General features: G+C 42.0%; 1 protein-coding gene across 2 annotated transcripts in view; it reads right to left on the bottom strand.

Annotated features, from left to right (window-relative positions):
• NKD1 (NKD inhibitor of WNT signaling pathway 1) overlaps positions 1-11,912 on the bottom strand; it is a 111,023-nt gene extending 99,111 nt beyond the window's left edge. Inside the window, exons 1-3 of one of the 2 annotated variants that reach the window (XM_037409404.1) lie at positions 11,548-11,912; positions 11,375-11,407; positions 11,002-11,159 (exon numbers count right to left, since the gene is read on the bottom strand). In XM_037409404.1, coding sequence (XP_037265301.1) covers positions 11,002-11,159; positions 11,375-11,407; positions 11,548-11,572 — 216 coding nt within the window. In that variant the 5' untranslated portion in view covers positions 11,573-11,912. The remainder of the gene's footprint in view (positions 1-11,001; positions 11,160-11,374; positions 11,408-11,547) is intronic. The other variant, XM_037409403.1, reaches the window with a different exon arrangement.
• Positions 11,913-13,683: the final 1,771 nt, after the last annotated feature.

Raw genomic sequence — 13,683 nt, 5'->3', positions numbered from 1 at the left:
TATAGTTTGGCACGCAGCCAAGTGTGACAAAAAATACTCACCATTAGTCACCATCATCATGAGAAGAAAGATTCTTGGCTGTGAACGGCCAAGTCCAGGTAACACACACTACGTGGGGACACGTAGGGACAGATAAGACTGAACATCACCAGTCTGCTTTTTCAGCTGAGTTACTTCCCTCCACCCAGTCCTGCCGTCAGCTATTAGCTCCCCGCCTGCCGGCATCAGTAAGCTGTGCCAACGCAGCTGAAAGCCAAATCCTGCCCCTGATCTGGCATGTCGCTCAGGCTGGCACACCTCTCAGGAAAGTCTCTGCACGTGTTTCTGACTGAAAGCAAAACCGGTTATCCTCTCCTGCGAGTACTGGCTATTGGAATGGATACACAAGAACAGCAGATTTTGACTAGACCCCGTGTCTACGGAGAGCACGGAAGGAGGAAGCCTCACCCGGCCTTTGGACAGGGCTCCTGCTGATGCGAGGAGACACTCTGACTGTGCAGTAGGCCAGGACTCCTTCCTTGCTTAAAACATACCCCTAAAGGCATGACATTAACATTTTTCTTGTCTAACTGTTCTGCTCTGTATGTGACAAGCTTTCCTATTTTCCCCAATGGTGGTGAAATCCTCCTCATTTTTTGAGGAGACCAAGACTGTCAGCGTTGCCATCAGACACGCACCAGGAGGGTCAGATTCCTGTTGGGGAGCTAATAAGGGACCTCACAGTCTTTTTGCTGCTCCCACAGGGCATTACCCATTGTCTGTTATTCATTTACTGGCAAATCTAGGGAACTTCTCACTGCAGTGCCTTCGGTTTCAGTCTTTCCAAAATGGGGAAAATCAGAGGTGGCCACAGATTAAGAATAAATCGGTTTAGCAGAGGTTTGTTCTGTGTTTAAACAGCACATGTATGTTCACTGACAAAGCACAGGCAACACCTGCATGCTGCAGACTACTAGTCCCTCCTGGATAACAGCAAATGTCCAAGGACACAGAGCTACTTGAACATGCCTTACTTTTGACTTTCATCACACAGTTCTCACAGAAAATTATTTCATTCCTTTTTTTCTAAATTGAATTTAAAAAAAAAAAACCAACCCCAGAAATTAAACAGCACATCTGGAAAAAAGTGCCATGGTAAGGTTGATGACCACATTCCAGTGAAGTCTATGTAGCATCAATGAATACAAGACTTCCTTTCCAATGCTGGGGTTTTTTTCCTGTCTTCTCTGTAACACATCACCATGTTTTAATCCAAGAGCAACTGTCTTTCAAAGAAAAGCCCTGTACAATAGCTTAGACAGGCAGATATCTCATTTACTTCTTTACACTGTGCGTTAGTCCAGTGTTAAAGATTTTGCATGCTTCCTATTGGTCATAAATAAACAATTAAAAACAGCCTTAAAGGGCGAGTGGAGGTCAGGGGTGGAGAGAATGAGACTGTGGTGCAGTACATTAATAAACCAACCTAATTAGATAAAAAAACACCTTCATATAATAAAAATGTGGTATTTTAATGGGTATTAAGCAGTGCTGTGGGAATAGCCTCTCTCAAAACATGCTTTTAAACCTCTCTGCAAAATTACATTGCTAATTACAAATGGGAATTTAAGTGGCAGTACAACCGGGAAAAACTTTTGTGAACCTGTCATAAAACGATCAGATAAACTGCATCTGCAGGGGAAAATATGATGTCATTCCACCAGCAATGTAGCTGCTACATAAAAAGACTGTTAGTCTCACCACTTGAACCTTCCCTCATCTCCCACTGATGTGGCCGAGAACCTGATACAAAACCACTGAAAGCAACGAGAAGTTTTCCCTCTATTACAGCAGGACTTTTGCATCAAAACACAACAGAGAAATATTGCAGAATTTTTCAAGAGGATAAAACCAGACTTACCTAACTGCATTGAGTTAGTTAAAAGTACACCTTTAAAAGTAATTTATTTATGGTATTCTGAAAAACTCCTTTTACATACATATCCACATCAGGAACAAGACCATGCACATAAGCTTTGCATAAATAAAAATGGCTTTAACTGAGATAATCTATGAAGTTTATCCTCAAAATAAAATTAAATATTCGTGATGGCTAAATGAGGCACAGTTTTTCCATGGGAAAAATATCAAAGTATTATTTATTTTCCTGTAAGTACTTGTTTTGAAAAGCCTTTCCTCCCCACCTGGGCTTCGGCTAAAAGCCACAATCTACATTTAAACAGTGTGTACACTTTAGAAAACTATCAACCACCTTTTTTTAAAGCAGGAGCATATGAAATTATTTGATCCACTTTTCATATAGAAAGTCTAGGGCTGACCATAAAGAAATAGGCAGGCTCCCAGTATAAACTTACCAGGATTACATCAAAGACCTTCCTCTAGGATCAGACGATTGATTTCTTCAATGCTTTTTAGAATTTCTTCCAGGATATTTTGGGTTATTGCCTTAGACCTTTGCTCAGCTGGAATGACAGATATTCTGTTTGCTAGACTATGATGTTCTCTCTTCATAGGGGAATGAGTGTCTGTAGTATATACACACGTACGCTATGTGAACATTGGGAAGTTCACAAGCAAAATTATTATTTATTGTTTCAAAAAGAGTAGTTTATTACAGAAACACTGATACAGGCTTAACCACAGCATCTTATGCAACACAGAGACTGCTTGTTATTCTGTAAGCCCAGGACTGGGGCACTCTATGCTCAGAGAAAATTCCTGCTCCCGCAAACAGGCATTTGTTCTTTAGGTGCATGTAATGCATAAGGCTTAACTTTACAGCTACTACCTTCTTTACCTGACTCTCTTGAAACTAACTGTTCTGGAATTATAAAAGATTTTTATGATAGGACAAGAAGCAGCTTAGTCCTTACCTACCACATCAAACCTTTGGGGAATCAGACAGCAAACTATCTCCGAGGGCAATGCGACACACTACCCACCATTCTCCTTCCTCCCCCAAGACAAATCTGTCACCTCCATACCACTCATCATTCGCATCAGAGTATGGATCAAAAGATCCAAGGCTGCTCCCAAATCCCATTTCTCCTGCAAGACAGTACTTTGTTCTGTCACTTCCCTACTGAGTCTATCCCCTTATTTTATGCCTCACAGCATGTGTGGCTGCACCCCAAGATCAAACACCCATGCATGATTTTCTTTCACAGATCTTGAATCACAATGTTATACTTTAATAGGAACTTCAATATACTTAATCCCTTGAAAGCTGCCACAGTAATGCCCCCAAATGCATTAAATTCCACCCTAATCGCAAAACACCAAGTATTTCTCTAGATGGACAGTCCGTAGACTGTTCTGACCACATGCCAATCCATCTCTGAGCTAAAGCAACATATACTGCCCGCATTTGTTAGTTTGAAGTCCAAGGATACGTGGCTGAAAATTCCAGGCACTTCAAAAGTTCTCTGCTACAAATTTTGTGCAAACCATAACTGATCTCCTCCCACATTTTAAGGAAGGATCTCATATTCTCAAGGGATTGTCATTACAAATGACATAATGGACCAGTCCACTCAGCCTGCATTTAAATCAAACCTGTTAAAACCAAAAGCAAGACTGGTAGATGGCACTTCTCAAGGTACAAAAAAAGACACCCTTTCACAGTCAACTTGAGTTTCAGAGTTCCACTGAATTTTCAGTTCAAGAAGGGTTATGGGAGAAAATTATCAAACTATTAGAACTTTGACAAAAAGCAGAGAAGCTGCTTGCCTAATAAGTCTTGTTCACAAGTATTAAATTTTATTAACAACAGCTTCACATTCAAGGAATAACTCCTTCTCATTCACATTTGGTAGGGACCTTGATTTGAACCAGGGAACCACTGGGTCCTTCGTTATTGCTGCCAAGGGGTTAGTGTTGGGATCTTTTAGGTATATTTTTACAGGGCTCCTTTTGGCCATTAAGGAGCTTCTCAGGCACTGATGGCATTTCAGTCTCCTATGGCCACAGTCTGGTCTTCTGAGGAGCAAAAGGACTTACTCCACCAGAAGTTTTATACACTAAAACAATAGGGTCATTTATTGCCCTATAATATACAATAGGCCACACCACACAAACAAAACCAGGGGTAGTCAATTTCACAGCTGTTATAGGACCTCCCAACAAGAGACTGCATCGTTCCCTTCCTCAAACAATTAGATTCTGTATGACTAAACCAGAAGTATTTCTCACATACGATAGGCACATATCAGGTCATGTGAGACACACATGTATAAGTATTAAGGGATCTGGCTGAACACTTACTTGCAGATGTAAGCCTGTTGGAATGCCAGCTCCCATGGCAAGCCAGTGGACTGGTCCTTAATGAACTGTGGACATGTGGTTACATGACAGTAGTCTATTTGGAGGACACTAACTATACAGGACTTTCCGAGTCGAGAAAGGATGTCTCACATGTTCAGAAGTGTCATCGCTATTCTGCAAATTACAAGACAAAATATATGCCATATTGCTCTGATGACAATAAATCCAGAAGTTCACAAAAAGCAAGTGCACTGTATGGCTGTACCCCTTGCAGAGACCAGGACAGCAATAGTTGAACCTACACAAGCCAACTTCCCCTCTCTCTTAGATTACGCAGTAGTAAAAATATCTGCGCCAGCACAGCCCTTTCACCACAGCTAACACCACTGGCATTCCACCACTGCAAGACAAATGTCATGAGATATTCCAACACAAATACGCTTTGTTGGCTAAGAAATCAGACACAATGAAGATTTTGCATTTGGAACTTGGTTAATAATTCTTGAATGGCATACAGGCCAACTCAAGTCTCCCATAGCTGTAGTTACTCCGTAGGAGTAAATACAAGCTTAGTTTTGCTGCCAATGTTGGCAGATATGACTAAATAAATTCACAGAGAAAGTCCATTGCACCATTTCTTCACAGTAATTTTTTTAACTAAAACTATACCTCATTTTCCATGAAAAGATATCTATAAATATCACATAGTCTGAAAACTCACAAATACTCAGAGTAACTAGTATATTAACTAGAGAAGTGGTTTAGTTACAAAAAAATGCTTCAAGTATTTTGTACATTTCAACAGCTACCATTTACTTTCCAACCAGGTTTTGATGCTGACATTCACGAAGCAAAATCCATCCACAAGGATTTCTATAAAGGCCAACATCTGCAGCACAGGGAGCAATGTTCCATTTTGATTTAAATATCATCACTGAACAATTATTTCCCCAACTTTGGAAAAACTAACTCTTACAAAGTTTCAATACTCATGAGACTTCTCTTTTCTCTGTTCATAACCCAATTCAAAAGAAACCATAAAAGTCAACTAAGATCTTCTTCTGAAGGGTGCCTACAAATAGCCACTTACTGAGCTCCTCCTGGGTCTTATTACAGATCTCACAAAAACCTACAGAAAACCCTTCTGTTAATGAATGCTGCTGTAAAGAACATTCCCATATGTCGACAATCATGTGCTACAAATTTCCCATTTTTGTTATAACCGAAGTTTTAGTGTAAAGTCTGGACTACATTATTTACATTTAAGTCATTAAAGAATATAATATACTGTTAGTACTTTTCATCCCAATATACAGAAGAAAATGTCCTCCATAACCAAGGCCTTCTCATTCAGAAGAATTAAGGTTTCACTAAACCAAGAGGGACTATCAGTAGCCCAAGAGACATAGCGTGTAATAATTAGATGAGGCCTTTACCCCGCTACTATACAGAATACACTTTCTTCTTACAAACATCAACCTAAGTAACTCCAGTTTAGAGGGGGTAGGAGAAAGAGGGTTGTTAGAGATTTAAAAAAAAAAGTTAATGAGATTGTTTGCAGAAACTTCACGGGCCATTCAGCTTTCCAATCAACATGCCAAATTAAAAGTGTGCCACATTAAATCTGAAACACCTATAAAACAAGCCCTGATGAAATACAGACTGTCTTCCATCCACCTCCTCCATATGGCTCAAGCAAAGTCAACTTTTAATTTCATAACACAAAATATTTAATTTATGCTTTTCTTCACATGTCAATTTAACCTCCGGCACATAGCTTTGAAACCATGTAAGGATGCCTAACACTTTCCATATGGCAACTGAATTGTGGCTTTTAATTGCACCAACTGGTATCATTCAAGGATAATTCCCTTGGAATCCAGCTTTCTGCTACAGTATTGGCCAATTCACTAATCTCATCACCATGGCACTAATACTTTCAGAGACTCTTTGATTGTTAATATTCATATTATAATTTTCCCAAACCAGAGCTGTCAAGATATACTATGTACACCACTAATTAAATTATCTTGGTTTGTTGGCACCAAATTTCAACACTAAATAAGATTCTGCTTCTCTCTTTCAATACAAAGTTTGGCAATTTATTTTAAATGCCATACACAATATTTTGTTTATCAAAATATTTTTTTTAGTCATACCAGTATCTAGCACTGTTGAGTCTGTTGTTTCTTTTAATCCTCAGAGTCAATACAAATAATTGTCTATACAATACTGACATTAATGTACTTGAAAATAGTTCAGTTTGAAAGATTACTTCAAGCAGTAACACAAGATAGCACCCCAGGAAATTTTAATTGCTCTTGTCACCATATCTGTAAGAAGGCAGTCTTTCAAATGTCATTCTACCCATGAGATGACCCCAAAGTAGTGCTACAATTAAATCTTCCACTTCAACAGCCTTTAAGCCATAGCATATACATATCGCTAAAAAAAGTCTCTTTTCCTTTCATTATTTTTATTTTGGAGGAATGACCTACCCAGCTGTGTCTTCCATAAAGCTATATATTTTTACATGCACACACACAAATGCTATTTAACAGAAAGGCACTGGGAAAGGCCTATTTTTATTTTTTTTTAATTTAAGAAAGAGCATGCTAGAGATGCAGTGAAGTTGACACTGGTGTAGTCTCCTCTCAGCCATGCAAGGAATGCCCATTAATGTCACTGGCAGTTACAGGCACAGAACAAATGGAGAACAAGCCCCACCTCTGAAGTAGTGTGATGTGCTTCAGCATTTCATACTGTATTATTCCCAGACCAGATACTCAACTGTAATATCAGTTAGGGTTGAACATGAAGATCACTAGTACCAGAGCCCAGCAGAAGTGGTAAGTTAAAGACTGCTCTATTTTACCTAAAATGATTACTTACAACTTGGCTTACTGTGAGCTGGTTTGAGATTAAATTAAAAATAGGATTTTTTTTTCCAATCCCAAGCACAGATCTCAATGAGACATGCAAGAAACTAGTAAAATTTCTCATGGCTTTGAAGATAAAAGTAAATTGAACTAAGCAAATGTCATATTTAATATTTTCCCCTCTAGCACAGCACTACTTTTCAGCTAAATAAATAAATACATGAATATTTGCAAACAATGATGATCTCCAAAAATAGTTTGTAAAAGTAAACACACTGAATAAATTTAAACTTAAGAATTATATGGGATAATCCACAGTGTCAGAAAACCTTTCTGGGCACAAGTTAACTCATTCATAAAGCAGCAAAATAAGTGTATTCGGTTGCCTCAACGGATTTACAGCCCCAGTGGTTTCAATTAGCTTTGAAACTAGAAGATGACTCTGGACCTCATACTTTTCGTAGATGCAACAGAATTCCTTTTTTCTTTAATTCTACGTGATGTGGAATGGAAGGCTGCAGCCCAGCCCTCAGCCTCCACAGTAATTAAAACATTTAGAGCAGAGCAGCCCCTGCTGGGTGGATGGCAATGGTTTAATGAGATCAGAGCTCTTAGCTAGAACAGAAAAGTTGTATATGCACCAGAAGCGCATATTTCAGATACACTCCCCTTCCCCTGGCTCCTGCCTTCACCCAACAATTGACTATGAGATCCTTCTCAGATGTCTGATGCATTTGGCAATAGCTGGACACTAGTTACTGTTCTTCCAGTGAATTGGAAGGGGGAGACATGGATGGATGGGATACAACATGGATGATACATCTGCTGAGGGAAATCTGCTCTAACCAAGAAACTCTCAAAACTTGAGTTCAGGAAAAGTGTTGTATTCTTGAATCCCCTCGCCTTGTGTCAAACACCCCTTCAGTGAACTAACATAATGACCTCCCCTCCAGAACTATTGTAAATTCAATCATTTTAGAGAGGAGCACAAATGAAATTTTATGGCTTTCCTGTATTAGTCATTCATTCCTCTTGTAAAATGCTACATGTATCCCCCTGAAGTTCAGTGTCATCTCCCCTGGATGACTAACTTAACAATTCAGTGTCTCTGTTCTTGAGGAAAACAGTCTTCCAACTACAACCAAGACAGAATTTTTGGCTTATATACAGCAATGTAAGTAAAATTTCACTATTACATTCAAGTTCTAATCAAAATTATTAAAATCTTTGAAGTTTCAGCTGTGGAAGCAATTGAGTGCTCTCCCCTCCCATCAACAGGTCTTTGGAAGCATGCTGGATTTCACCAAATAGGGCCCTGCATACTAATGAAACCACCATCAACAAAACTCAGGTTAAGGATTCCTAGGAGGAAAATTATTTCTAGGACCATTATTTTTTTTAAGCTCAACTGGTTATTTCTCTGAATGCAGATATTTTCATCAGCGTTTGATCTAACTCCTTCTGCCATAAGTCACAAACACAGCAATTAGGAACTATTTCAGGGGGAAAAAACGTGTTTTAATGAGAAGCCAAAGTTTCAACTGTGACACAATAAAACTGTACTGTTCCACAGAGCCTTGTAAGCTAACTGAACATTTTAGGAGGTATTCTGAAATAGTAAGGATAAAAGCCCTTGGTCGATTCAACGTAACAGTACTACATTATTGGGGAATATACAACTGTCCCACACAATCCCATGTAACTAACCATTAGCAGAGGTAACTAGTATTTTTACATCTTGAGGTGAATGAAGAGCCAAGAGGTTAGACTACAATTCACTTTGTATCTTGGTATAATTATACAAGAGATCAAAGATCTCAGACGAGGAAACAGTCATGCAATCCCAGCTATGGAGTCAAAAGCTGCGACTCCATAATCCTTGTCAAAAAGACTGTACATATGGCACATCTGGTTCCAATGGAGGATTAGAAATGCATCCCTCCATAGTACCAAAAGTTCGTATTTTAAAGGAACTTTAATGTAGCTGTCACAGTGTGCCTGTGACAGGATGACAATTAAAATAAAACTATTAGCAGGCTATATATGCATACAGATACTACCAAATATATTAGGCAATAAATTGTGAATATTTTCAAACATTCACAAACAACTCTATCAGGATGACAGTAAAAAGCCTCATGGGAACAGTGCTTTTAAACATACTTAAATGTATTTATAGTTTTATAATGTACTAAACCAGTAGATTAATTTTTAGCTAATGGCTTGCTAATTGCTCAGCTATCATGAGGAGGACACCTTGAGTAAGAAGAGAAATACTGTTCCACTGCCATTCCAGCTGAGCAGAACTCATGAAACTGAAAACTGAAGAGTTCAGTGTATAGCAAAGTATCTTTGACAAAAGATATTTTTTTCTTGTTTTCAAAAAGCAAACTGTCTTTGTGGAAGAAAATACATTTCACAAAGCTGAAGTCAGAGTTTTTGACCTTTAACTCTTGAATTTAAACCTATGTTTAGTTTGGTAAGTTGAGCCTCTTTCCTAGAAAATATTATGTGAGAGGCAGAATATATCTAAAAAAGCTTGACTCACAGAAATGGGCATAATGAAAAATAATTAAAAGCACACGGGTTTACTCTTCACAGCTGTATCATACATGTATGTACCGTTATTAATGAGAACTTCTTTCTTTGGCACATTGTCTCCAAGTAAAGCACGTTAAGAATCATTTCAACCAGACATACCTGCAAGTTGAATGTGAAGTGATTATGCTCATCAGTTACAAACACATCATTATCTTACCCCCTTTGCCTTACTTCCAGTGACTCCCAATTTATCCTCCTCTAAATACAATACTGGTGAAATCTAAAAAGTCATCATTAGCTTTTCCCAAGCTATACATCTTCTATGCACTTCAACACCCCACCTTAAATGAAGTATTGTCCACTTGCGAGTTAATTTTTCCTGAGACACGAGAAGTCCAGGCTTCTGACAATAAAACTGGTGGCTAACAAAGCAAAGAGCCTGCAGGAGGTTTGGTGGCCCTGCTCTGCTTGTGCTTTCAGAGCCACATTCCTTGCTGGGAACCACAGATTCCAATCTCCCCATCTCTCAGGTTACTTTTCCACTGATGAAGCTTTCAGGGCTTGATCCAAAGCTCACGGAAGTCAATGAGAGTCTTTCAGTAAGCATCAATAAGCTCTGGATCATACCCTGAAACACTATGAGGACCATATCTAAGAATTGTTTACCTCCCATCATGCCTTTTTGTTTAAAGAGACAACATTAAGGGCGGGGGGCGAGGGTAATTTACACATTTCCTTCAGCCCAGCTTTACAGGGGAGGAGGACTAGAGGAAAGAGGAAGGGTGGAAAGCGACCAGTCTGGTAACAGCCAGGGCAAGGGACATGTGCAGCAACTCTTACAGATAAAGTCAGCCACGCATTACTAGCAAAGAGCAAGTAAATAAAAATACACTCTTCGGGGACGACTTCTTTCCTGAATTCCTCTGCCAAAAAGTCACAGACAAACTTGTGCACCAATCAGGGTTCACAAGCTTACACACGCTGGCAGGGTTCTGGGCTTTTCCCAGAGATTCTCCGTTTGTTCCTGTTTATGAAGGGTTTTGTTCTAATCGCGCTGCCCAGACACTAGGGGACAGGTCCCTTTACTCCTCTGGCTTTTGTACCAGCACCAAGTTTGCTCTGCAGCTCCTAACTTCATCAAAGGACTGAAGGAAACCACCCACGGGGCAGCCCCCTGGAGCAGCATTAGGGCAAAGAAAACCCTTCCTTTGCACAACCGACCCTTGGGAGGGTGAGAGGGATGTAGAAAGAGCTTTTGGTATTCCCTATTTCCAAAAGACAGGGCGGGGGGGTGGGAGCAGCGAGGAAGCTGACATACCCTGGCGCTGGAGAGCCTGCAAACAGCCCGGTGCTGGCAGCCTTGCTGGAGTCCCGAGCTGCTGCCTCCGCTGCTGCTGCCCCCGGAGTATTTCTGCTTCACCATCCAGTCCTCCAGCCCTTTGCGAGCCAGAGAGGCGTTCACCGCAAAACTATCACCTAGAGAAGAGGAGACAATGCCGCCGCTGAGCCGCCCGCGGAGCCCGCCCGGACCCGCGGCCAGCGCGCCGCCGGAGCCGGGACCGGAGCCGGGACCCGGCACGCAGCTCGCAAACCGCGCCGGAAAGTTGAGGGGAGAGGGCAGGGGGCCGGGGGCAGCCACCCGCAGCGGGGGAACACGTTCAAAGTTACGAGCAGTAAAGAGCCATCCCTACCTTCTGGACTTTCTCTGGGTTTACAAACGGCAGCTAGGCAGATCCGGAGGAAAGTGTGCGGGGAAATAATAAAGGAAGATCATTAGACACCAGTACAGAAATCACAGCAACAAACCGAGAACAAGCCGAATAAGGGGAAGGGACTAAGGAAGTAGCAAGTGAAAGGAACTAACCATGTTTCGAGTGAAGTTTCCCCATCTCTCTGCATTGATCTGCAGTTACGATTCATTTGACTGTTTTCAGTAGGGTCAGGTTCGCTTGTTGTTATTTTTGTAGATATAAAAAAAAAAATCCCAGCGTGTTTAGAAATCCATGTGCTCCGCTTCTCCCTGCTAACGCACAAGCGAGATCAAATCTGAGTTCTCCTGCAGCACGGTCCGGCGTCCCCCTCTCCGCTCCAGCCTTCCTCCTCTCGCCTCTCTTTCCCAAAGACAGAGGCGGTTACAAAAGACCTTACTTCACCCACCGGGGAACATGATTGACACCTCATTGAGATTAGACCACTTGCAGGCAGCCTCCGCCTTCCCATTGGGCCGCGGCGGCAGATGAAAGGGGCGAGTGAGCCTTTTGGAGGCTCAAAAAAAAAAAAAAAAAAAAAAAAGAGAGAGAAAAAAAAAAAAAGAAAGAAAGAAAAAGGAGCAGCCGGGGCGCGTTTCACTTCCAGCCAGGCACGGGTGGCGGGGCCGGCTCCGCTCCGCTCCCCGCGCAGCCCCGGGGGCGCCGGGCAGACAATGCGCCGCGCTGCCCCGGCCCCCGCCCGGCCCGCCCGCGGAGCCCCGCGCTGCCGCCGGCCCCCGGCCCAGCTGCTCCCGCCCGGCTGCCCCTGCCCGGCCCGGGGGGCTGCCGGGGCCGCGCCGCCCTGCGCAGGCTGCGCTGCGGGGTGCCGCTCGCCGCCCGCGGGTCTGCCCCCGGTACCGGCGGCGGAGCAGCCCTCCCACCCGGGCCGAAGGGTCGCCGGGCCAGCCGCGACTCTGTGGCTGCCGCTCGGCCGCCCCTTCAGGGCTGCGGAGGGGATGCGGGCACCGGGCAGCCCGCACGCCTTCCGCGCCGTTCGCAAACTGCCTTCCATCGCCCCTGGTACGCGGATGCGGTGCTGAAGCGCTCCGGAAGCCCCTCGTGTCCCTGCTTAGCAGCATCTTGACTGCGAAGGAAGCCTGCATGCCTGGAAAAGCGGCTGCTCTATTGACTTAGTCCTGCAAACTGTTTTTCACGGGCATCTCTGCACACACGGGTGATCCTTCCGAAGTCACCGTTAATGCCAATATGCAGTTTTCAGGGGCAGATTGGAAAACCTTTCTCAGTGATTCAAAATGTTGGCAGCAGTAGGACAAAGTCTCTATGAGCTTTTTAAAATCATTATTATTGAGTAGATGAGATTTGAAATCTCCCCTTCTTCTACAGTTGATGAATGATGTATTTTTTTACATATATAATAAACTAAAAGGAAACTTACTTTTTCATAAAGACAATTCTCCCAGTCATTAAAAATTTGTTTCCTTCCTCTGGCTGGTCATTATTTTTCTGTTTATGAAAATCACATCTCCCTTGAGATCCTTGTAGTTCAACTAGGAGAGATAAAAGGGAGTGCGTAGTAGATTCAGAACAAGAAAAAATGAAGGCTTCTGAGAATTTTACTCCAGAAACTACTAGTCAAACTACATAGGGATTGACCCAGATGGGCCTGGTCCAAAAACTTCAAGGCTACATCAGTGCTTTCAAATCCATACGTTTCAAGCACAGGGAGGAAGGAGTTAGACTTGGGAGCTCATCTGAAAAAAAGATTCAAAGCATATGTGGTAACACTTCTGCAGGGAATTGGGACGGGGAGAGGAGGGTCAGGCTTGGAGCTCATTTTTAGAAGGAATTCCAAAGCACATGGATGTGGTGAAGGTCTGGTATGAAATGACTGCGCAGCACAGCCAGTGGAAAGCCATTAAATGAACTATTTAAAGCCAAATTGTTCTTTGGATGACTGCAAAGTCATTTCTCACATTATGTTGACTATTTATCTGTCTAGCAAAGAAAACACTTGTGTTGTGAAATGCAGCCATTGCAACAGCATCAATTGCTTGTCAAATAGCTAATAACATGCATCTTTTGCGAATCTCTTTTTTATGTATTTTAATAATTTATTTGGCCCATTTTTTATGTTGTGTATTTAAAGTGACATATTTGTTCCTTTGAAGATTGCCTCTTGTTTTGGGGAGGAAAAAGAGGGGAAGAAAGTGATTTAGATGAAGCAGACTCCTTGGGGTGTGAGCCTCACCTAGACTATGAAAACCTGTAAAAACTCTCTGATGCATATTAAG

Source organism: Falco rusticolus, chromosome 15, assembly GCF_015220075.1.
Source record: "Falco rusticolus isolate bFalRus1 chromosome 15, bFalRus1.pri, whole genome shotgun sequence".
NCBI lineage: Eukaryota > Metazoa > Chordata > Aves > Falconiformes > Falconidae > Falco > Falco rusticolus.
Note: the sequence above shows the minus strand (reverse complement) of the source record. Positions and strands in the feature narration are given on the sequence as shown.